We start from the raw sequence: 27,066 nt of genomic DNA, 5'->3' as shown, positions 1-27,066 counted from the left end.
TAAAAAAGGAAAGTTCATCAGAGAAATAGAAAATTTAAACAAAGATCCAAATGGAAAGCCTAAAACTAAAAAAATCCATTATCTAAATAAAAATAAATCATTCTACAGGCTTAAAAGCAGTCTGGAAATAACAGAAGAGTTGATGAATTTGAGACAGATCAATAAAAATTATCCGCTATGAAGAATAAAGAAAAAAAATTAGAAGAGTCAAGGACTTCCTTAAAGGCCTAATATACCTGTAAATGAAATACAAAAAGGAAAGAAGAAAGAGAATAGGCAAAAAAAGTTTTTGAAAAAATAATGGCCACAAATTCTTCAAATTTCATGAAAAGAGAATTCTCAAACACAGCTCTGGTGGTAAAAACTGATTTAACTTTTATGGAAAGCAACTGGATAATGTGAATCAAGGATTTTAAAAGGATTCATATACTTTGAGTCAGTAGTTTCAGTTATAGAATCTATATCAAAGACAAAGATAGAGATAAAGTAAAAAATTTATTCATAGAAATATTCTTCAAGGCACATTTATAATAGTATAAGCCTGGATTATACAATACTAGGGCAACATAGAAAAATATGTCAGATAATAAATATTTGTTGAATAAATTAGTATCAACTTTTCATAAAATAAATTACGGTATCAGAAAATACTGATTCAGTGAAAAAAAGCATAATTAAAATTCTTCATAAGCATAGCTCCCATTACTCAATATAGGATATATTATAAAAGAAAGAAAGAAAGGGGGAGAAGGTTCAAAGGATTATCTCTGAATGGTAGGATCATGAATGATTTTTATTTTCTTCTTTACACTCCCCTATATTTTTAAAAATTTTATAGTGAGAATGTATTTATTCTTATTATCAGAAACCTGGACCTGTAGAAAGCTATAAATAGATACCAAACATATCCTTAATATCTGTGTCCTACATGTTCTTGCTTTCACCGGTCAGTCAGGTTTACCTTGGTCCAGAGTCATCCCCATTCATATCCAGATTGAACTCTCGGGGTTTGGTAAACTCTTTAGCAGCAAGGAGTTCTCTTGACTTAAATGCAGCTTGAGTTCTTAACCTGAAAAAGTAAATTTAGAGAATTTCTAATCCTGTGGAACCTAAGAAACTGAATGGTAACCTTTCAGCTAGACCTCCAGAGATTATTTTCAAATTAAAACTCAATCTGTCAAAATAAATGGGTACTTCCTAAATACACACATGATATAAATAAAATAAAATAAACACAAATTCATTTTACAGGAACTTAAATTTTCTTTATTTATAGAGGAGCTAGGGAAGACTGAGTTGGTCAGAATAACATTCAGAATGTCAACATTATAAATGCTTTAGGAGTACTTTAAGTTTCCTCTCTAGAAATTTTAAGTTTCTCTCTATTCATTCCTAAGCAAGTGCATTTTGATCACAAGAGTCTTCATGGGAGTTCTGGTAACATCAAATATCATTGACCCTGCCCAATATATTCATAGGAGGAAACTACTTCCCATATTGACAGTTCAAAAAGCTGGGCCTCCGTCTCACTGACCAATGTGTTTTCTCAGGATCACAGAAAAATGTCCCTTGCCCTGCCAAAACTGGGAGAAATTCTATCCAACAATGCTAACTTAGCCCAATCTTTGATGTACTGAGGAGGGAAGGCAAATAAAGAAATTAGCATGTTCTACCAGAAGTCCGAGTGGCAATTAATTACTGGCACATAATATGTGACCTTTTCTACCCATCTTTCTAAATTTTTTAGAAATATTTGCTGGTTCAGTTTTAGAAATGATAATCTGTAAAGTATATTCTTTAACCATGAAATAAAACCACAAAAAGGGAAAACTATTATTAAAACAGTATCATTTCCATTGTCAAAGACACTCATAACTACAACTAACTATGCACAGTAATATACAAATAAAAATGTGCAGATTAACTACCCTTTGGGAACTTAAAATTTAATAATAATATTTGGTAGTGACATATAGTTAGGCAGTAGGTAAGTTCAGAGAGGAGGGGTAGCTCTACTTATACCAGACAAAACTGACAAATCAAAAATTGTAAAAAGAGACAAAATCACTATATAATAATAAAAGGTTGAGTAATCAAGAGTATATTAGCAATTGTAAATATATATGTACTTCACACTGTGGCACCTACATTTATTAAGCAAATACTAACACATCTGAAGGGAGAAATAAACAACAATACAATAATAGATGACTTCAAAACCACACTTTTAACAATGGATAGATTATCCAAACATCAAAGAAACACTACACTTGAATATACTTTATATGAAAAAGACCTACTAGACAGATACAGAACATTCCATCCAACAGCAGCAGAATATGTATTCTTTTCAGGTATAAATACAACATTTTCCAAAACAACTCTTAACAAATTTAAAAAGACTGAAATAATACTTTTTCCAAACATGATGGAATAAAACTAGAAGTCAGTAAGAAACAGGAGGAAAGTTGGAAAATTCACACATAAGTGGAAATTAAACAATACACTCCTGAACAATTGATGAGTGAAAGAAGAAATCAGTAGGGAAACCAAAAAACATCTTGAAACAAATGGAAATAGAAACACAATGTACTAAAACTTATGGAATACAGCAAAAACAATTTTTTTTTAAAGATTTTACTTATTTATTTGAGAGAGAGACAGTGAGAGAGAGCATGAGCGAGGAGAAGGTCAGAGAGCGAAGCAGACTCCCCATGGAGCTGCGAGCCCGATGCGGGACTCGATCCCGGGACTGTGGGATCATGACCTGAGCCGAAGGCAGTCGTCCAACCAACTGAGCCACCCAGGCGTCCCAGCAGCAAAAACAGTTCTAAGAAGGAAGTTTATAGTGTTAATTTATAGTGTTAATGTCTACATTAAGAAAAAAGAAAGATCTCCAATAAATAACCTACATTTACACCTCACGGAACCATAAGAAGAAAAACAAACTAAGGCCAAAGTTAGTTGAAGGAAGATAATAATAATGACCAGAGCAGAAATAGAGACCAGAAAAATAACAGAAAGGGTTACTGAAACTAAAAGCTGGTTTTCTGAGAGAATAGCAAAATTAACAAACTTTTAGATAAACTAAGAAGAACTAGAGAGAAGACTCAAATATTTAAATCAGAAATGAAAGAGAAGAAATTATAACTGACAGCACAGAATTACAAAGGATCATAAGAGTCTACTATAAACAGTTGCATGCCAAAATATCAGATAGCCTAGAAGAAATGATAAATTCCTAGGCATATACTACCTACCAAGACTAAATAATGAAACAGAAAATCTTAACAGACCAAAATGACTAAGGAGATTAAATAAGTGACCAAATACCTTCCAACAAAGAAAAATCCAGGGCTGAAGAGTTTAATTGGTAAATTATGCTAAGCATTTTAAGAAGAATTAATGCAAATCCTTCTAAAATTCTTCCGGGGCATCTGGTTTGTGCAGTCAGTTAAGTGTCTGATTCTTGGTTTTGGCTCAGGTCATGATCTCAGGGTTGTGAGACAGTCTTACGTGGGGCTCTGAATACAACAGAGTCTGCTTAAGGATTCTCTTTCCCTCCCTCTCTCCCTCAGTCCTCTACACCCATTTTATCTCTCTCTAAAGTAAAATAAATCTTTAAAAATAAAATAAAATAAAATTCTTCCAAAAAATCCAATAGGAAGGAACACTCCCAAACTCATTCTATAAGGCAGCATTAGCCTAATACCAAAGCTAGTTAAGGACACTACAAAGAAAAAAAAAATAGTCAATATCTCTAATGAATATAAATGAAATAAATTCTCAACAAAATACTATCAAATGGATTTTATCACATTAATAGAATAAAGGATTAAAAATCCTGGATCATCTCAATAAATGCAGGAAAAGCATTTAGCACAATTTAACATCCTTTCATGATAAAGGTCTCAAGAACTTAGGAAGAACATACCTCAATATAATCAAGGGCCATATATCACAAGCTCACTACTAATATCATATTTAATGGTGAAAGGTTGAAAACTTTTCTGTAAGATGAAGAACAAGACAAGGATATCTATTCTTCCCATTTTTATTCAACATAATATTGGAAGTACCAACCAGAGTAATTAGGCAAGAAAAAGAAATAAAAGATATCCCAATAAGAAAGAAAAGTAAAATCATCTGTTTGCAGGTGACACAATCTTATCTAGAAAAAACAATGAAGATGCCACCAAAGAACTGTTAGAACTAATGAATGAATTCACTAAATTTGCAGGATACAAAATCAACATACAAATATCAGTTGCATTTCTATACACTTACAAATGAATCAAAAACAACAAAACACTTAGAATAAGAAATTAATCTTAACTGGATTAAAGACTTAAATCTAAGACCTGAAATTGTAAAACTAATGGAAGAAAACAGGGAATAAGTTCCTTGACATTGGTCTTGGCAATGATTTTTTGGATTTGACACCAAAAGCTCAGGCAACAATAGCAAAAATAAGTGGGACTACATCAAGATAAAAGGCTTCTGCACAGCAAAATAAATAATAAAAGTGAAAAGGCAACCTATGGAATGAGAGAAAATATTTGGAAATTATATATATGATATGGGGTTAATTATATATATGATAAGGGTGATTAGAAGTTAATACTCAAAATATACAAGGAACTTACACAACTCACTAGCAAAAAACCAAACAACCCAATTGAAAAATGGGAAGAGGCACTGAAAAGACATTTTTCCAAAGAAGACAAACAAGTGACTAACAGGTACATGAAAAGATGCTCAACATCACTAACTGTTAGGGAAATACAAATCAAAACTACAATAGGTATTGCTTCACACCTGTTAGGCTGGCTTTGATCAAAAGGAAAAAAAAACATAAACGTTGGGCGGGATATGGAGAAAAGGAATCCCTATACACTGTTAGTGGGAATGTAAGTTAGTACAGCCACTATTAAAAAGCAGTGTGAAGATTTCTCAAGAAAACTAGAAATAGAACAACTATAAGATCCAGCAATCCTACTTTTGGATATCTATTTAAAGGAAATGAAGTTAGTATCTTGAAGAGATAGCTTTACTCCCATGTTCATTGCACTGTTACTTGTAATGAAAACAACCTAAGTGCCTGTCAACAAATGGATTTAAAAAGATATATCTATAATATCTTATATATGTAATAAATAAATATTAATATAATATAATATAACATAACATATATACACATATGTAAAATTCAGTCATGAGAAAGAAGAATATCTAGACAGTTGCAACACAATGGATGAACCTAGAAGAACATTATACTAAGTGAACACACGAACATACCAAAACTCTACTTAACTGCTGAGACAGAAATGTATAGCAGTAAATTCTTCCACCAGAAAAGAAGTCTCTAATCAGTAATCTAAGCTCCCACCTTAAGAAATTTAAAAATAGGAGAGCAAGATAAATCCAAAGCAAGCACAAGGAGGAAAATGATAAGAGAAATGAATGAAATAAATGAGACCAGTATTATCTTGATAACAAAATTAGACACAGATAGTACCAAAAAAAGACCAAAATCTCTGACCAATATTGATGCAAATGCCCTTAACAAAATACTAGTAAATGGAATTTGATAATATATAAAAAGTACTTTATACTATAATCAAATGGGGCTTATTTTCCAGAGATACAACACTAGGGCAATATTTAAAAATCAGTAAATGTAATCTGTCATATTATCAGGCTAAATTAAAAAAAAATCACACAATCACATCAATTGATGCATAAACAAGATTTGAGAAAATTCAACAAACATTCATGATAAAAACTTTATATAATCTACAAGAAAAACTGATAAGTTAAACTTCATCAAAATTAATACCTTTTGTTATGTGAAAGATCTTGTTAATAGATTAAAAGAATAAGCTACAGAATCGGAGGAAATATTTGCAATCCACATATCTGAAAAAGGACATATCTAGAATATATAAAAAGCTCTCAAAATTCAACAGTAAAAAAACAAACAAACCTTAAGCAATCCAGTAAGAAGGAAGACAAAAGAGACAATTTACCCAAAAAGATGGAAGAAGGGCAAACAAGCAAATGAAGAGATTTTCAGTATCATTACCATTTGAGAAATTCAAATTAAGACCACAACAAAATATCATTATATACAGATTACAACAGGCAAAATAAAAAATTTGTGACTATTCCAAATGCTGGTAAGGATGTAGGGAAAAAGTCCCTGATACATTGCTGGTGAAGAAGTATGATATAATAAATATATAAGCTAAATGCAGATTTAGTCTTTTTTAAACCAAATATACACTTATCATATGATCTAGCAATCACAGTGCTAGCTTTAATTTGTAAAAGTGAGAATCTTAGTCCACATGGAAACTTGTATAAAAATGTACATAGCTGCTTTATTTGTAACAGGCCAAAAAACCAAGTTGTCCTTCAATAGATAAATGGTTAAACAGATCATGGTATAACCATACCATGGACTATGACTCTGCAATCAAAAGGTACAGTATATGTAACAGCCTAGAAGGATCTTAAGAACATCATACTGAGTGAAAAAGGCCAATATCAAAAGTACACACACTGTACGATTTATATAACATTCTCGAAATGCCTAAATTACAGATATAAACAATAGATTAGTGGGTTCCAATGGTTAGTGGGGGTAGATAAGGGTGGGCAGCTCAAATAGGGTAGTAAAAAGGAAATCTTGATAGCGATAAAATAATTCTATATTTTGACTGCTGTGGTGGTTATGCAAGTCTACACATGTGATTAAAATGGCACAGATCTAGACACACACATTGTACCAATGTTAATTTACTCATTTTGACATTGCATTATAATTATGTAAGACATAGCCATTGGGAGAAACTGGAGGGGAACCTCTACTATTTTCACAATTTCCTGTCAATCCCTAATTATTTCAAAATAAAAAGTTTGTAAGAGCTCTATAAATATGTATAAACTTTTGCAATTTATACGTAAATAAAACATGCTCAAAAATTGTTTCACAGCTCTCTCATCTAAGCTAGGATGATCAAGAGAACAATAAAGACTTTATTGTCATTATGCAGCATTATTTTAATAAATAGTGCTTTTAGATGAACACAATGTCTATTTACCATCATCATGTAGCATTATTTCAATAAATAGTGCTGTTCAAATGAACATGAAACCTATTCCAAAATTATCCATTCTCCCCTGCTGGTCTGTGCCCTCTTTAAAGACCACATTTGATTCACTTTTCTATCCTAAGTGCCTAGAACCATTTCTCACATATCACAGGAATTCCATAATGTTTGCTAAATAACATTCTTAGGAGAGACTACACATTAACTGGAGGATTAGAGACTGGGGTCATAAAACTGAAGCAACCTTGGGCGTTTGGTGACAATCTTGTTATAAGAGCCTGCATTTTCAGTTACATTAAAAGCCCCCAGCTTTTGACAATGAAGAGTAGAACTGTCTGACCACGAATGAAGAGAAAGAGGAAGAGCATTTCCGGTTCCAAGAAAGTATTACACCAATGGAAAAATGTCAAGATGAGCTCTCAAAGAAATTAGAATCTAAAAAATATTAGGCAGAATTTTTAAGTGAGAGAAAATTAAGAAGTAAAAGAAAATGACATTCATACTAAGTGTGTCTATATAGCATGTATGAGTGTGTACAAATGGGGAAATAGCTTGATCAAGAAGGAAATGACAGGGATATATATATCTCCATATCTATATATCTATATCTATCTATCTATACTTATACAAGCCCTTCCCTATGACAACTTGTAATTTATTTTTTAAAGACATAAATGACATATCATGTTTAAAATATGTTATTTGAACATTCTTTCATCTTTAACTCCACTGGTGGAATATGTCAAATATGTTAAATAACATAATAAAGCATTGTGTTTAAAATATAACTATGTCTGTTTATTAATAATTTTGCTTGAATAAATTAAGATGGCCAACTTTATGATGCGGCATGGAAAACTATGCTGAGCTATATAATCTCAAAATACCAATTTAGTTTTTGAAACATTATTCTTAGGGAAGAATCCTTAAGGGAGGAAGAGTTTAAATGTGGGTAAAGTTAGAGGAATTGGTTATCAAATAGGTTATGCTTCATGATGAGAAAAGGCTGAAATGAAAAGGTTCCTATCATTTGTTATATTTTATATTATGGTGGATAGACATAAATATGGAATGGTAATAGTCAATCACTCTGCTTCACAATTTGATTCCATATCCTGAAGTCTCAATTTTTTACTTAATGCCCAATATTCCCTATAATGACCACAAACAACAAGGGTTTTTATACAATCATATCCTTTAAAAAAATATATTCTCTTTGGCGTCCAGTAAAAATGACAATGGACCACTAAGAAGTAGATATTTTAAGCTAACATTCTGGAAGACAAGGTAATCTTCCAAGTCTTCCAAAGCAGGTAGTGGAATTTATTTAGTTGTCCTAGTAAGTATGCATCTTGAGCAAGCCATGCCCCTGAGAAACCTCTGTTCCTTCGCAAGTGTTACAGTAGCACAATAGTAACTTTATACCATGTTTTCCAAGCTATAGACACTGCTCAAAGAATAAGCAAGACTTACCAATTATAATCCAGTCGAGACTGATGAAGCTGCTGCTGTTTTAGGAGAAGTTTTGTCTCCTGCTGGGTCAGCAGATGCTGAAGGCGCTCTTTTTCAATTTCCAGCTCCATTTTCTGAAGCATAAGTTGGTGCCTTCTATTTTCTGAGAGTTGCTTTTTGACATCAGTTTCACTAGACTGCTGTGTCCCTTGACCATGCATCCGGGATGTCCAGGAAAGCCCACAATAACTGCATGATTCTGGATGTGTTCTGGAATATTGAGGGGCTATGTGTGTAGGATGGCTTTCAGGAATAGGATCTGAGTTTTCAGAAAGTCTATGACCACAACACTGACTGGATGGAATAGGCTTCAGGGTTTGGCATTCTTTCATCTTTAATTCCGCTAGTGGAACCTTCTCTGTAGGGACTGCATCTGCTAGTTTTCTCCCTGGGGATCCATAATCACATGTTCTGGTCTCTGACGGTACCCTGTCTAGGTCTGTTCCGGGATAATGAAAGTCTGCTGGTTTCAAAGAATTATTCCTAAAATCCAGAAGGGCTTCTGAAGCGGAGTCCTGGTTTGTAGACTTAGGCCTCTGCTTGGTTTGATAGCAGGTTTGTGATTTGGCTACACTCAAGTAGGAACCATCTAGTTCCATAGCTGAAGACTGAAGAGTGCTTTTCCTATTGGATGCCTAAAGGGAACCGAAAGATCATTTGTCAGATAAGAGCACAGTGAAATGGGTTCTTTTGGCTTTTCAGAAATCAATGATATATGTTTAACAAAACAGAGTTGTTGTTTTGTCCTTTTAAATAAAAAACAATCATATTCACATAGCTGAACAGACATGCGCCACAAAGCTAAAACCATTTTCAAACAATCTATATTTCAGTAAATCCATAAGGATGAGAAAAAGAAAGTGTTGCTATTTGCTGCTTAAGCAAGACAACAGGAGTTGCAAATGATGGGGGTTACATAAAATCAACTTTGAGAAGAGGCAAAAACATTAAATGTTAATGTCTTACAATGTTTACTTTCAAATACTAAGCGAAGAAATCTACTCAGCCACCTTAAATACCCCTTCTAATACACTCTGTCCATTACACACAGTGAAATTTGATAAAAAACATTTCATCTTATACTGAATAGGATGTTAGTTACCGCTAGAAATTTGACGAGTTTTTATGAATATATTTACAGCACACAAATAAAATGAAGCACTTCCCCCAAAATATGATTCTAATCAAAAGCAGTTATTTAAATATAAAACATATTTAATTTCAGCTATAAACATAAGTGATTTTTCAATTAAGCTGTCCAAGTGATTATAGCCTGATACAACTCATGCAGGAAGGAAGTAGTTGCAAATTACCTTTGGCAGGCCAATAGAGTGAGCTTTCCAGTATTTTAGCCTCAGGCCTGTTCTATCAGGGAGAGCAAAACTTAGTTTATACCAGTGATTCTCAAACATTAGCATGTATCAGAATCACCTGGAGGAACTGTTAAATGTGAACTGCTGGGCTTCATCCCCAGAGTTTCGCATTCAGGAAGTCTGGAGCAGAGCTGGAGAAGCTGCATGTTTAGCCAGTTGCCAGATGATACTGATGCTGTTCGCCTGGGATCATACTTTGAGAACCACTGATCTGTATCGTGGGGGCATCTGATTCCTCCTTTGTCTCTCTTATAGGATTGTTGATAACATGGGGCTCACCCAGATAATCCTGGATACTTTCCTAATCTCAAGATCATTAACTTAATCACATCTATAAAGTCTCTTGTCATATAAAATCCCTTGTGTCATATAAAGAGACATTCATGGGTTCCAGGAATTAGGACATGGGTATATTGGCGGGGGGGGGGGGGCATTATTCAGTCTACCACAACCTCTTTTTAAAATTAGAACTCATAAATAGTTGAGATGCTTATCTTATTCTGGAGACATGGAATAAATGAATAATTGCGATCCCTAGCAGAAGGTAGAAAAAAATCCTGCCAATTAACTTTGCAATAGTTGAAAATGATGAACTGACTGGTAAAAAGCATCAACAGGGGTATCTGGGTGGCTCAGTGGGTTAAAGCCTCTGCCTTCAGGTCATGGTCCCAGGGTCCTGGGATTGAGCCCCACATCGGGCTCTCTGCTCAGTGGGGAGCCTGCTTCCCCCTTTCTCTCTCTGGCTGCCTCTCTGCCTAGTTGTGATCTCTGTCAAATAAATAAATAAAATTAAAAAAAAAAAAGCGTCAACAGATACACAGGAACACCATGTTTCCTATCTTCTGATATTACAATGACTTGGAAGATTTTGAGTTTCTACAGCAATACTAAAGGAGTTCTATTCAACTGAGAATGAGCCACCACTTCTGGGCCACGTAATCCTTTACACTGAGCAGATGACACTGAATAAGTTGCAAGCTCCAGAAAAGAAACTAGTCCTAGGGCAAAATTTATGATAAACTACCTCATAAAAAAGTTAACCTTATTTTACAACTAAAGGGAAATTCTAGTCCACATTAATCTCCCCTGCTCTGAACTTCTGTAGCACTTACTGTCAAAACAATATTTAACATTTATCATCTGCTATTTTGTTTGGTAAGCTATCTTTTTAGAGAATCATTATATTTTTAAAATGACAGGTAAATATTTTAAAGGCCCGGAAACTTAAATCAGCTATTTAACATTATCATATATTTCCTAATTCATGTATTAGCAACATAACAATGGCACATATGCATTATTTTATCGTCTTATTTTTGTTCCTTACATATGTGCATTTTTAGGTATTGACATAGCTGATACTTCTGTTAATGGTACTAATTATTAAATTATTCATAAATGTCAGGTATTTGGAATATTAAAATTTTTTTTGGTAGTTAACTTTTTTTTGTTTTTGAGGCAGTTCAACATAATGATTTTGATAAATACTCCGCTTAAAGAGAATACTGCTTTGCCAATTAGCTGATAGGTGACTGTGCATGTTGGTAGGCAGGATTCTAAAACGGTCTCCAAAATTCCTGACCTCGTGATTTACCCACCTTATATTATCTCCTCCCCTTGAGTGTGGGTAGACTTTGTGAACATGATGAGATATGAATCCCATTATTATGCTACAGTAAATGGCCAAAGGGATATTTCAGATTTAACTAGGGCTTCTCCTCTTCAGCTGATTTTGAATTAACAAAAAGGAGATTACCTTATATGGGCCAGACCTAATTAAGGAGTCCTTTAAAAAAGGGTCTGGTGCCCTCCCTAATGTCAGAGAGTGGGCTTGAAGAAATAAGCTAACATGATGTGGGAGGACCAGTGAAGGGGGTCATGTGGCAATGACTTCTGGAGCAGAAGGCAGTTTCCACCTAACAGCCAGTAAAAAGATGCAAAAATGGTGCATCTCTCATGCAGATGCAAGAACTAAATTCTGCCAGCAGCCACGTTAGTTGAGGGGACCTAGAGCTCCAGATGAGAACACAGCCCAACTGTCACCTTGACTGCAGTTTTCTATGACCCTGAGCAGAGGCCCCAACTAACCTGTGCCTGACTCATGACCCACAGAAACTGTGAGATAATAAATGTGTGTGTGTAGTAAACCAGTAAATTTGTAGTAATTTGTTACACAGCAATTCAAAACAAACAAAGCACATTATTCAACTTGCCTGACCCTCAGTTTTCTCACCAGTAAAACAGGGATTAAAGACAGCTTCTACCTCAAAACTGAACATGGTGGTCAGACAAGCAGTGAGTAAAGGTGCCAATTTATAAGGGTACTATTTTACAAAAAGGAAAAAAAAAACCTCTTACATTTACCCTAACTTTTTTCAAGGAGAACATTATGGGGTGTGTGTGTGGTGGTTGGGGGGGTCAGGTAAGATCTCCAAGAGACAGGTGTAGGTACAGCAGATTACCTCTAAAAAGAATGAGTTTGGGGGGGAAAAAAAAAGAATGAGTTCTGTTATCCAGCTTTATTTTGCTGTGGTGAGGATCGCAGGTTGGGCCGGAGTTGAAATGCTTGAGATAACAGAGAGGTTCTTCATCTCTGTCCTCATACAAAAGATGTCAGTCTTACCCTGATATCTTGCACTGCCTCTTAGGGTTGTTGTGATACTAGATGAGGTAATTCATGTAAAGCGCTTTGGATACTGCCTAACCTAAAGTCAGTATTCAAACCATGTTTCCTATTATAATTATTACTACTGTTGTTATCATGGACTTCTCTGCCTCAATGATTCTTGAGGTCAGGGGCTATATTTACACCTCGGGACATATAGCACTGGGCGTACACATAGTGACTAGGGGCTAACTGTATCAGATCAAGTAGATAAAGTCAAGTTGGGTTATGGGTCACAGAAAATTAGAAATGAAAACCAGAATCCATGATTAGGCTGTATTATGTGCTACTAAGGAAGAGGAAGAGAGAAGAAAGAGAAAACTGCCTGTTAGAATTTGAATATAAGAAATTAAATTATTTTATTAGAGACAAATATTGCCTCTGGGACACATGGAAGTCACAATGGGCCAGAATGAAACAGATGTGTTTTTCTTTCTGGAGTTTGCTGCTCTATGCTTTCTATGAGATGTTTACAAATGTAACTTCTTGTAAAGAAGGCTTAAACTAACAAATCCCAAACTGCTGTCTCTGGCATATGGGTTTGATATGAATTTTTCAGATATATAACACTAATTTAGGAACCAATAGATTTTTTTTTTAATGGAGGCATAATTTACATATACTAAATGCACATATTATGTGTACAGCTTGATAAATTTTTACATTTGCATATATCCATGTAATCATTACCCCAAAAAGTTCCTTGTGCCCTTTCTAGTCAATCCAACATCTTTTTTTTCAGTGTTCCAAAATTCATTGTTTATGTACCACACCCAGTGCTCCATGCAATACGTGCCCTCCTTAATACCCACCACTAGACTCACCTATCCCCCCCGCAAAACATTCAGTTTGTTTCTCAAAGTCCACAGTCTCTCATGGTTTGTCTTCCCCTCCAATTTCCTCCAATTCACTTTTCCTTTCCTTCAAACCAACATCTTTACATTTCCAGAGGTAACCATTATTCTCAGTTCTATGACCACAGATCAGTTTTGCCTATTTTAGCCTCATATATGGAATCATAATGTATGCTACTCTTTTGTGGCTGACTTATTTTTTTAAGACTTTATTTATTCATTTATGAGAGTGAGCATGAGTGAGTGGCAGAGCATGGGGAGGGCAGAGGAAGAGGAGAGAGAGAATCCTAAGCAGACTCTGAGCTGAGTGCAGAGCTCAACGAGGGACTCAGTCTCACCAACCATGAGATCATGATCCAAGCTGAAATCAAGAGTCAGACACTCAACTGACTGAGCCCCCCAGGCACCCCTGTGGCTTGCTTCTTAAGCTCAACATAATGTTGAACTTCCTTCATGTTGTTACCTGTATTAATATATAATTCTTTTCTATTGCTACATAGTATTTCATTGTATGAATATAGCAAAATTCGTTTATTCATTCTCTTATTGGATTAGGTTGCTCCTAGTTTAGGGCTACTATGAATAAAGTTGCTAGCAATCTCTTATACAACTCTTTTTTTTTTTTTAAGGGGAGAGGGGCAGAGGCAGAGGAAGAGAGAGAACCCTAAGCAGGCTGCATGCCCAGCACGGAGCCCAATGCGGTGCTTGATCTCATGACTGTGAGATCATGATCTGAGCAGAAATCAGGAGTCATAAGCTTAACAAACTGAGCCACCCAGATGCCCCTTTATACAAGTCTTTTTTCTAGAAACATGTATTTATTTCTCTTGGGCATAGGGTAGGACATGTGGTTGAATTTATTAGAAATAGCCAATAAGTCTTCCAGAGAGGTCATTCTATTTTACATCTATCTGCATCAGCACACTAAAGAATCCCAGTTGTTTCATATTCACACTAACACTTTTTTTTTTTTTTTTTTAGGTCCAAAAAGAGTGGTTTTATTAAAGCACAGGGATAGGCCTGTGGGCAGAAAGAGCTGCCCACATTGATAGTATATTTTTACTTTAAGCCAATCTGGTGTGTAGTGAAATCTCACTATGATTTTATTTTGCATTTTCCTGATATGTAATGATAGTATTTAACATATGCTTATTACCCATTAAGATATCTTTTTTATTAAATGCTTGGTGAAACCAATACCTTTCAATTATTCAAAATAGTTTTTACTTTTTAATTTTTAAATTTTTAAAAAGATTTTATTCATTTCAGTGAGCAAGAGAGAGTGAGAGCAGAGCATGAACAGGGGTAGGAGGAAGAGGAAGACGGAGAAGCAGACTCCCAACTGAGCAGGGAGCCTGATGTGGGACATGATCTTAGAACCCTGAGATCATGACCTGAGCCAAAGGCAGAAGCTTAGCCGACTGAGCCACACAGGTGCCCCTATAATTCAAAATAATCTTTAAAGAACTGAGATGCAAAATGAAAAACGAAAGGTTAGGGAAGACAACTTTCTGCAAATTCTCATGAGAAAACTTGGCTCTAAATGTTTACCTCCACTGGCCACTGAATGCATAACATACTCCCAGAAAACCCTGTCACTTTGGCCATTCTTAACTCAGAGTTTACTGTGTACTATGCTAAACATTTTACATATTCAACCTGTAATTTTTTTTAAAGGTTTTATTTATTTATTTGACAGAGAGAGATCACAAGTAGGCAGAGAGGCAGGCAGAGAGAGAGGGGGAAGCAGGCTCCCAGCTGAGCAGAGAGCCCGATGTGGGGCTCGATCCCAGGATCCTGAGATCATGACCTGAGCCGAAGGCAGAGGCTTTAACTCACCCAGGTGCCCCCAACCTGTAATTCTTAACAACTCTGTAAGATAGTTATTATAGTTGCCAATTTGCAGATGAAAAAAAGATGAAATTCAATTGACACAACTTTGCCAAGATCACATCAACACTATATGTGATAAGTGGGAATACATCTAGCTCCAGATCTTTAGTCTTCCATTACTCCATGATGTAGCATTTTTTTTTTCTTAACATGATTTTATTTATTTATATGAGAGAGAGAGAGCTAGAGCATGCAGGGGAGTGTCAGAGTGTAAGGCACAGAGGAGGAGGGAGAGGGACAGACTCCCTGCTTAGCATGGAGCCACACCTAGGGGCTTGATCCCATGACCCCAAGATCATGACTGGAGTGGAAACCAAAAGTCAGCCGCCCAACCAACTAAGCCATCCAGGCACCCCTCCATGATGTAGCTTTTTAAAAAACTTCTTTAATATGAAATACAATAAACACAGAAAAGTGCACTAAACCAATATAACCATCTCAGTGAATAATCACAAGACAATGTCTATCCATGTAACCAACAACTGAGATACAGAATGTTGTCTATTTGCAGAAGACCCCTGATGGCACAGCACAATCACTGCTCTCTATCTCTCCTGTCCAAGGGAATGACTATCTTATGACTTTTATGGGAATAAATTCTCTGCTGAATACTTCCCTGCTTGAAAGTCCATACCTGTTTATTTTTAAAATATAAATGGAATAATATGAAAAATATTATTCTGTGTCTGACTTCTTTATACACAATATGGCTTGTGGCTGTAACTTGTTCATTTTCATAGCTCTACAGCAAACATTAGCCAACTTCTTCTGTGAAGGGATAGATGACAAACATTTTAGACTTTGCAGGCTGTATGGTTTTTGTCATAACTACTCAGTTCCACTTTTGTGGTGTAAAAGCAAGAGATAATACATAAATGAATGACTGGTTCAGTATAACCTTATTTATGGACATTGATATTTGAATTTCAAGGTAATTTTCTCGTTTCATAAAATATTCTTTTCTCCCCAACCATTAAAAAAGTTAAAAACTATTCTTACTTAACTCATGAGACTGGATTTGGCCTACTATAGTTTGCCAATTAAACCTGAAGATTACACTGAGTGCTCCTCCAAATAAAGGACTCTATGAATATGCTTAGATATGCTTAAAACCTATTAAGCACACTGAACAATATGATTTGTGATGCACTATCACAAACTTTTGTATAAAGCTGCTTTTTTTTTTTTAGCAATGACAATCATATATGTAAAAGCAATTTGAATCAGTACCACTGTTGTGTATTTCTGTGATGTATGCTTGTGCCATCCTATCAAAATATTTAAATTTCATCAAAGTATTGGGATTATCCTCACCACTATACATTTGCCTTATTCAATCTTCATTTGTATCTCTTTCAGATTTAGTGATCAGATTAGATTAGTTAAGATACCGATTTAAGTTTTTTAGTGTGAATCACGTAAGAAAGTTATGTTAAAAAAACAGAATTTGCTAGGGGAAATAGAACCAAAGAGCTTTCAGTAATTTTGCAGTAACTCTCTTCATTGATAGCTTAACATTTATTGATTTGTGTGATTTTTTTCATCTAACCCCTTTTTTTTCCCCATTCATTTCCTTGGGGGTATAACAAGCCAATCACTGAATTTTTTTAGCTCTTAAAGATAGCCCAGCAATTGCACTACTGGGTATTTGCCCTAAAGATACAAACGTAGTGATCCAAAGGGGCACGTGCACCCGAATGTTTATAGCAGCAATGTCCACAATAGCCAAACTATGGAAAGAACCTAGATGTCCATCAACAGATGAATGGATCAAGAAGATGTGGTATATATACACAATGGAATACTATGCAGCCATCAAAAGAAATGAAATCTTGCCATTTGCGACAACATGGATGGAACTAGAGCGTATCATGCTTAGCGAAATAAGTCAAGCGGAGAAAGACAACTATCATATGATCTCCCTGATATGAGGAAGTGGTGATGCAACATGGGGGCTTAAGTGGATAGGAGAAGAATCAATGAAACAAGATGGGATTGGGAGGGAGACAAACCATAAGTGACTCTTAATCTCACAAAACAAACTGAGGGTTGCTGGGGGGAGGGGGGTTGGGAGAAGGGGGGTGGGGTTATGGACATTGGGGAGGGTATGTGCTTTGGTGAGTGCTGTGAAGTGTGTAAATCTGGCGATTCACAGACCTGTACCCCTGGGGATAAAAATATATGTCTATAAAAAATAAAAAAATTATTAAAAAAAAAAAAGATAGCCTAAGCTGTAGAGATCACCAAACCCAACCCAACCCCTACAAAAGTGTGGGCTATCACTCTGTGATGGAAATGAGTTGAATGGAGTGCTTAATCAGAGATGAAAAGAATGTTATTCAGCAGAAAAGTATACAGAAGAATATACCGAGGCAGGAAAAAAAATGGAAAAAATAAGTTTAGACAGGAAAATGATCTGTAGATCACAACAAATAAAAAAGCTGAGTTCAAATGGTAGCATGTTAGGGTTTGTATTATATAAAAGGTACCACAAACTGTGACTATATGTTGAGATTCTAGAAGCGTCACCAGAAAAGCCGGTAAAGTCTTTGATGGGATACCTATGGGATCCAGAGCACAAAAGAAAGATGAAGAGAAACTGAGGCATTTTTGGCTTATGACATATTTGGAGTACAGTGTTGTCTAACTTGGGTAGATACATGCTAATGACAACATAAAAATAATATATGGAACACGAGACAAACAAAATGTGAGAAAAGTATAGGTTTTAAAAAATGTGAGAGACTTAGCTTGGACACAATGAAGAATTTTCTGAGAGTAGAAATTAGTAAATTTCTGAGTTGGAAGAGGATTTTCTGAATCTTTAAGATACCTTCTTAAAATATGAAATTTTTATTTATTTATTTTTTATGTGACATTTTAGAAAAGACTTCATAGGAAACGCAGATATCTCAAAACACAGTATGATATGCTCTTGTATATACGTACACATGCACACACATGTGTGTAAGCATATACATGAACACGCACAGTCACGTACTATTCCTAAGGTGATACAAGGCTTTCCTGTGTTCTCACATGTTAAAAAACACAATAACACCTGCAGTATTGCTTTGTAAAGTACAATCAACAAGTAAATAGTGATTTTTTTTTAAGTTTTTGCAAATCATTTTTACAGGCCTAGCCAATGTCTCTGCTCTGAATCCATAAGAAAAGAGTTGAATTAAACTGGTAATTCTTTCTTGCAACAGGTAGTTATTTACTCTTCACAATAGGAAGTGATTATTTATAATGCATTTATGAATTGTTAGCCACAGAATTAGTGCTTAACATACTAATAAATACTATTGATCTATTGATGATATTCATGTCTCTGATGGCAAACACCAATGTACTATCTCTTTTTTCACTAATGTACTATCTTGAAAAGCACCCTATTAACAATCCTCACATTCCCACAGATAGCCCTTAAGAATGAAATCTCAATTTTATAACTTCAAAATTTCCCCCGTGCCCTTCATTGAGAAGTCAGAAATTCAAAACCTATATTAAATATTTCTAAACCTAAATTACTGTGTGTGGGACAGGTCATTGCATTTCCCAGAACATTTGGAATTAATGTGAAATAAGGCATAGAATGACATGCTGCATTTTTAAAGTTAGACTTACATGGACCAGTTGTCAAGCTGACAGAAGCTATGTAATGCAACAGCTGCACTGTATGGTTTGCCAAAATCTCATCCCAAATAAATGTTCATTCTCCCCAGTGCAATTAACTCTCCTATACTGGAAGATTTTGCAAGAAGATCATCAAGGTAGATTACCTTCCAGCGTTATGAACTAAATACTTACAGGTGTTATATCATCAGTTATAACTTACAAACTTTTGCATTTAGGAAGACATCCAGGCAAATGAATCATCTAATTTATGAATTATTTATAAGAAATTCACAGCATGCTCTTGGCATCATCCATGGCCTTTTCCAGGTCATATGACACCAATTAGAGCTGAATTTTAAATTATTCAATAACCTGAACTCTCTTGTCATTTAACATATAGATATCAATGCAGTAAACAAGTTAAATCTAATGGGCCCTAGAGGTTTAAGCCTCTCTGCTGCTCAACAGCTGAAGCTGTAGGCTATCAATGGAAGAGAAAAATAACAGAATGCGGCAGTCAAATGCATTTGCAAGGCTCTAATAACTTATTCTAGTTCCCATAGGGATTGTGGTACAACCTAGGATTATTGAATCTAAAAAGACATTAAAGTCAATAATTATGAGATTTAAGAGAATACAGACACATGGTAATGTACAGATGACAGAACACGGCAACGGATACCAAATGCCATACCAACTTTTAGGATATGTACTCCATAAATGCGCCAACGTTTCCAATAGTAACTATCAGACTCAGAAAAGACTAAACCTCATAATCTTTAATCATTACTAGATTTCCTGAAAGTTGGAATGTGTTAATTTGCTGTAAGAATGAATAATTGACAGTATACTGTGTGTGGAATAATTGACAGTATACTTGAGTTGAGGTCAAAAGACCTTGATTAGAATTCTAGTTCTGCCACTTAAGAGTGTGTCCATTCCCCGCCCCTCCCCCCACCGCCCTTGGCAAGTTACTTTACATCTCTTAGGCAGTTTAGACATTTGTAAAATAGGGGGTTGGGTTTGGTGATCTCTATAGCTTAGGCTATCTTTAAGAGCTAAAAAAATTCAGTGGTTGGCTTGTTATACCCCCAAGGAGATGAATGAAAAAAAAAAAAGGGTTAGATGAAAAATCACACAAATCAATAAATGTTAAGCTATCAATGAAGAGAGTTACTGCAAAATTACTGAAAGCTCTTTGGTTCTATTTCCCCTAGCAAATTCTGTTTTTTTTACAAACTTTCTTACGTGATTCACACTAAAAAACTTAAATCGGTATTTTAACTAATCTAATCTGATCACTAAATCTGAAAGAGATACAAATGAAGATTGAATAAGGCAAATGTATAGTGGTGAGGATAATCCCAATACTTTGATGAAATTTAAATATTTTGATAGGATGGCACAAGCATACATCACAGAAATACACAACAGTGGTACTGATTCAAATTGCTTTTACATATATGATTGTCATTGCTAAAAGAAAAAAAAAAGCAGCTTTATACAAAAGTTTTCTACAGCTACCAAAAGGAACAGATGTACAGGGCTAGTTTTAATTTAATGAAGATCAGAAAGAAGGTGAAATAATCTTATAGAGAAAATGAAAAAAAGATAAATTAGAAGTGGTGAGGATAAGCTTCATAGGCATAAAAATGAAAATAAAACATTGGATAATAAAGTCAACTGTACTTAGAATCAGTTAGAGAGGCAGAACATGATTCTTAAGAGTTTACACCAATATGCCCACACACCCTCCTTGGCTTTACATTTGTAGAGTGTATCCTGTGCTTATGAGTATATCCCAGGGCCTTGAACAGAGCTCCCCCTGATCTGTTCACTGCCCTCTCCTAACTCCAGTGACCTTCAGACTAAAAAACAGAAACAAGAAGTGAGCATTGGCAGATGTTTCAATGTAGTTCTTTCTAAAGGAAGCAAACAAGATTAATTTGTGTTGAATGAAGGTAAATCCTAACAAAGAATTCTTAGTATGTTTTCTGGAAAACATAAAGTTAACACCATTTGAACATAACCAACTGTCCCTGAAGGGGAGGTCATGGAATGCATTCATGTTGTTGGCTGAGGTGGAAAAAGTATCTGTATTGTATTTTTAAAACTAGATAGTAAACAAAACAAAACAAAACAAAACAAAAAAAACCTCTCCCGAAAAAGAGCACTTAAACAGGAGGGAGTGAAAACCAGGCTGCTGTTTATTATATCAAGATTTCCTGAAATGAATCACAGTCCTTTTACTAAAGATTAGAGTCTTCTATGCCCTCCCCTCGCCCCCATATAGGAGGTTGCTGAACACAGATATATCAAAGAACTAATGAGAAACATTTCTGAAAGCACAAAGAACTACCAAACCAAAGAGATTTAAGATGGTCACCCTTAAGGGTTAGCCCTTTCTTGAAAACTCCAAGAGCTTTTAGAAATCTTAGTCCTTTACATATATAGAGCCAAGTCCTGAGTTTTCAAAATTTAGGACATTGCAGGGTGCCTGCAGTCAGTTAAGCCTTAGACTTGGTTTCAGCTCAAGTCATGATGTCAGGATCCTGAGATTGAGCCCTGAGCTGGGCTCCACACTGAGTGTGTTTGTCTGTTGGAGATTCTCTCTCCCTCTCCCTGTGTCCCTCCCACTCAAGCTCTCTCTTTCTAATAAATAAAGTCTTAAAAAAAATTCAGGACATTGTTTATTAGCTAGTTTAGTGTACTGTAAAAAATTAAGAGAAGAAAGTTCATTTAGAAATTAATAAATTTTATACAATTTCCCTGTGCTCAAATGCCCTGCTTTGTTTGCTAGCCTTTAAAATGCTACTCTTGCTTTGAAAGACCCGCGGATCCCCTTACCCAAGAATCCATCACTGCCACTGGATGCAATCAGCAAGAGGTTCTTTATTGTTACGCAGGCGCCTGCGGGTGGTCAGCAGCTCCTGCTAGCTGAGCACACCTGGCTGGGGTGGTGCAGGATTTTTATAGACAGGTACAAACAAGTCCCGGATGGGACGGGGCCGATTGGCTGACAATTTGAACATTTGAAAAAAGGCATACTTGGTGTTAGTGGATTGGCCCTGGAAGACCCCCTCGCGCGAAGAGAAAGGCGGGAAAGGGAAACAAAGAGGGGAAGTTTGACCTTATTACTCAGCAGAAAGACATCCTGCCTACCTGACTATGCAGCCCCCTGTCTACGTGACCTACATGACCATGCAGCCCCCTTGCCTACGTGACCTACGGGACCATGCAGCCCCCTTGCCTACGTGACCATGCCCTGGCTATTAGGAGAGGGTATCTTGTTCAAACAGGAGTCAAGTGTCCTGCCCTAAAAGCCAAGCGGTTACAGAAAGGCAAAAGAGCAGTTACATTGAATTCAACCCTGGGGGAAGGGTCTTTTCATTGCAAGGGGAGGAGGGGTACTTTTACACAACAAAAGAGCAGTTAATTAGTTAACAACGGGGGGGGGGGGGTCTTTCAGCTTCAAGGCTGGTTTAGCATCACCTCCTTCTACTGTGGTTTCCCCATCTCCCAGCTCAGCTTGGTTGTGCCTTCCCCAGGAGGCACCACAGTATTCTGCTCATTCCCTTATTGTTGTATTTATTTCATCCTGCTCCATACTAGTTAACTGTTAGGTTTTCACATCTCTAAGTTTCCCTATTTTCCTATGAAAACTACAAACTCTTTCAGGGTGGAGATCTCAAAAGATACCATTACTTTTGTTTATTGTTGTACCCCTGTAAGAGATAGTAGGTGCTTAATAAATAATGTTTTTTTGCATATAGTTTGGCCCTACTCCAGTGCATACTGTGCAGAACTTCAGAAGAGGGGCAATGTTACTTTCAATTTCATATTTCAATGACACTGGTCTTTATAAATAAAAGATACTTAAAGTAATGAACATTTGTTGAGAGAACCAATAAACAGGAAGCAAGAGTACCAAGTTAAGCTAAACGGCTTAACACGTATACTAAGGAACTTGATGGTAATTTATGGCAAAATGTGTTTTGTTTTTTTTCAGGAGCCACTTACTTTTTTTACAAGTACTTTTTCTCAGTGTTTAAAGCTTAATATAAAATTCCATAAATTCAGGGAAAATTCCAACTTACATCTTTCAGGGGTCTCAATGCCTATTTAGTTTGAATCTGTGAAACAGTAAATGATAAGGGCACTGTATGCTTCTGAGATGAGAATTTAAACTTAAAGCAGATCATTATATTATTTTCTAGAATGCTCCATATAAAGGTTTTAAAATAAGAAACTACACTGAGGGACTAAAAAACTTGTGTACTATATCAACCTAGATTAGGAATAGGCAAATAGGTTATGAGATGTAATACCTGAAATAAAAGGCAACAGTGTCAGGATTCCTACTTTGAGTTAATTTTTAAAAAATCAGTGTTAACATAATTGACTTTCATATCATAAACAAGGCAGGCATATTTTATGACAGACAACATTAAGTTCAGAATAAAGAAATTACAGAAATTTTGGATAAACAGGGTTTTCAAAATGTAAAGTTAATTGTGTTTCCCCCAAAATCCTTTTTCAGTTAATGGTGTCATCCAATGTGTAAAAGATACTCCCAAATGCAATCCTAAAACTATTTTAAAAAATATTTAAAATAAGCTTCTCTTCTGTTCCCTGCTTTTGGGTGCCACTCAGGTGCTAAATGTACAAAGAAAGGGTTAGGATGCTAGGTGTTTGGGGGAGGAATTATTAATTTTTAAATAAAGTCATGAAATGTAAGATACATAGAAACGGGTAAAACTTGTGCAGCTAAAAGCCAAGTCTTGGGTAACTGTCTAGCCATGTAATGGAAGCATAAATATAAATAAAATACCATGGGTAAACAGATTCAGTATTATTATCCTCCTCTTGTTCTGCAATTTACCCAAAGTACAGGTCCCACCATGGGGTGAGCAAGTAGCATAGGAATCTGGCAGTTATTATGCTAGGTGACAGGAATACAAAGCTCAATAAAGAAAATGAAAACCTTCATGACCCTCAAATTTTGGCTAAGGGAGAAAACATTTTATTTGATAAGATCTATAAAGAGTGATGTGCAGGGGTGCCTGGGTAGCTCAGTTGGTTGAGTGTCTGACTCCTGATTTTGGCTTAGGTCATGATCTCAGAGTCATGAGATCGAGCACGGCATCAGGCTCCATGCTGGATGTGAAGCCTCCTTAAGAGTCTTTATCTCCCAGGACGCCTGGGTGGCTCAGTTGGTTAAGCAGCTGCCTTCAGCTCAGGTCATGATCCCAGCGTCCTGGGATCGAGTCCCACGTCGGGCTCCTTGCTTGGCAGGGAGCCTGCTTCTCCCTCTGCCTCTGCCTGTGCTCTCTCTCCACCCCCCCTCTCTGATAAATAAATAAAATCTTTAAAAAAAAAAAAAAAAAAGAGTCTTTATCTCCCTCTGCCCCCACCCTCTTCAAACTTGTGCTCTCTCTCTTTAAAAAAAATTTCTTAAAAAAATGGGTCTCAGGGGCGCCTGGGTGGCTCAGTGGGTTAAGCCACTGCCTTCGGCTCAGGTCATGATCTCAGGGTCCTGGGATCAAGTCCCGGATTGGGTTCTCTGCTCAGCAGGGAGCCTGCTTCCCTCTCTCTCTCTCTCTGCCTGCCTCTCCATCTACTTGTGATCTCTCTCTGTCAAATAAATAAATAAAATATTTTTAAAAAATGGGTCTCATATGCAAAGAGTTGAAGAGCAGAGTATTAGTGAGATTAGATTTGCCTCTAGTGGGGGAAAGGGAAATTGGGAAGTTTTCATAGTAGAGAAGATATTTCAACTACATTTTGGAGGACAGAATGGAGTTTATTAATGATAAAGGTATGTGTGAGGGTGTGCAGTGTGGTAGGATAACACATTTCAGGCAGAGGGGAAGATATGAGTAGAAAAACAAGGATTATGAAGATGAGTATGTATGGTAAAGTCTAAGTAGTCCAGAGCATGGTGGACAGGGGTATGGGGAGTGGATGAAGCCAAAATATCGGTAGATGACAAGAATATAAATGGTGTAAATGTCACGTTAAAGAAGTTTCACATTAAGTTTTCTATACCCACCTAATACAGGAGATGATCAATGAGCCAAATGGTGGGTAGTTGGAAGGAAATAAAATAATAAAATGCAAGATAATCTACTCAGTACCAGAAGTAATCAAGACATGAAGTTTATATGGGGAGACAGAAAAAGACAAAGGAAGAAGGAAGTCCTGTCACAGATGAAAACACCTGAAAAATTAATTGAAATAATATAATTAAAACTAGAAAGTGTTCAGATCTATACATTATATTGAATGATCTTTGGAAAGTATGGGGACTAGGTAGAGGATGGATGCCTAGCCAAGGCATAAAAAGGAACTACAGTAGAAGGAAGGTACCAACAAACTTTCTACAATTTGTCGATTAAATACTCTATAGAATTTCTTCAGGGTCTAATACCTTCAAATTCTCAAAAAGGTTGAGCAAAATCCATTGTGGATTAGTTTATTTCAGTCAACATCCCTTCATGAATAACTATGAGGACAGACTGTTTTAAAAAATCTGTTTGAAAGCACTGATGTGTTACCAAGGTAGTGAGGACATGAAGAGGCCAGGATCCCAGATTGAAGGTAAACAAGAAAAGATAGTTTGACATTAGTTGTCACTTTTTGGTTCAAGACATTCTAAATTAGGATGCTAGCTGAGAAGCTGAGAAGAGCTGTAAGCAGTCTCACAGGACTGGAAACAAAATTTGGATTTCAGAACCTGCCAAGAAAGAGGTCCTGTCAAAAAACCCAGGCTTTCCATTGAGACCCTGAAAAGCTAGTAGTAAAAATAAAATAGAAATAGAAAAGCCCATGCACATACTGATGTTGAACTTCAAAATCTACTCAGTCCCAGATTGGGTTAAGGTAATTTGAATCAAGGCTAACTGCCTACAAGAAGAAAAAGCAAATTCTCACTGGAGAAGGATAACACTAGAGACATATATTATAAATAATATTTTCAGAGATGCTGTCTGACATTCAATAAAAAATAAGGAAGGATACAAAATGATAAAAATAACAAATTTACAAGAGAAAAAAAGACAAAAGAAATAGAACCACAAGAGATTTATGTTGGCATTATCAAATATGGACTTCAAAGTAACTATTATTTACAACTAAGAAATTAAATATCATGGAGAATACTGCAGAGAACTATAAACTAGAAGAAAAATGAAACGGAAATTTTAGGACTGAAAATATAATACATAGAGTTAAAAACTTAATAGCAGGTTAGAGATATCTGAGGGGACAATTAGTGAATTGGAATAAAAGCCAGAAGAAAATATCTAGACCAACTTGAAGACATGGATACAAAAGGATGGAAATGTATACAAGAATGTGTGCAACATGAGAAAAAAGCCTAAAATAAATACAATACTAGAAGAAGGGAAAAGAGGGAATAAGAAAGAAGTAATATCTGAAGAGATAAAAAAATTTTCAAAACTGTTATCAAGGCACAAATTTAAGAAGTAGTATGAATCCAAAGGAGATTAAATATAAAGAAAACCACACCTAGAGCACATAATGGTATGACTGCTGAAAACAGAACAAAACATGCTCAACAGCCAAAAGCCAAAATCCAACATGCTCAACAGACAAAACAAGCATCTTACTTTCAAAGAGAGAATAATAAGACTTTCAATTAAAAGTAATTCAGTTGCCTTCTGAAAACATTTATTAAAAATGAATGTGACCAAAAAAATGAGTCTGACAGATTTTGCTTTTAGTCCTGAGGGAGTAAGAGGATCAAAAATTAAGTCCCAATCTTAAAGAAAAACTGACAAAATGTAGGAAAAGCGGTAGCAGAGATTGTGACATCTGAAAGAAAAGAAGGAAATACAGTAAATCTTACAATAACATAAACTTTCTGTGTGAAGGTAACTTCTGAATGGTAGCAGATAGGAGGAAGAACACAAATAGAGTCCAACATTCTCAACTGAGTCAAGAAGTCAGAGACTGGAGTTGAAGGAGGCTGAAATAGGTAGAATCTGAAGGACTAAGTATCCAAGGGACGA

At 35.8% G+C, this 27,066-nt stretch overlaps 1 protein-coding gene across 5 annotated transcripts in view; it reads right to left on the bottom strand.

Moving 5' to 3' along the window:
- The window catches only part of KIAA1328 (KIAA1328 ortholog), a 322,870-nt gene that overhangs the window by 115,354 nt on the left and 180,450 nt on the right, over positions 1-27,066 (bottom strand). For 4 of the 5 annotated variants that reach the window (XM_045065526.1, XM_004752260.3, XM_045065528.1 and 1 more), the window contains 2 exons: positions 8,589-9,262; positions 962-1,069 (listed from right to left, as the gene is read on the bottom strand). In XM_045065526.1, coding sequence (XP_044921461.1) covers positions 962-1,069; positions 8,589-9,262 — 782 coding nt within the window. The remainder of the gene's footprint in view (positions 1-961; positions 1,070-8,588; positions 9,263-27,066) is intronic. The other variant, XM_045065527.1, reaches the window with a different exon arrangement.

The sequence above is a fragment of the Mustela putorius genome, unplaced genomic scaffold (assembly GCF_011764305.1).
Source record: "Mustela putorius furo isolate JIRA1106 unplaced genomic scaffold, ASM1176430v1.1 tig00003858_pilon_pilon_pilon, whole genome shotgun sequence".
NCBI lineage: Eukaryota > Metazoa > Chordata > Mammalia > Carnivora > Mustelidae > Mustela > Mustela putorius.
The sequence above is the reverse complement of the archived record's forward strand: the minus strand, read 5'-3'. Positions and strand labels throughout refer to the sequence as shown.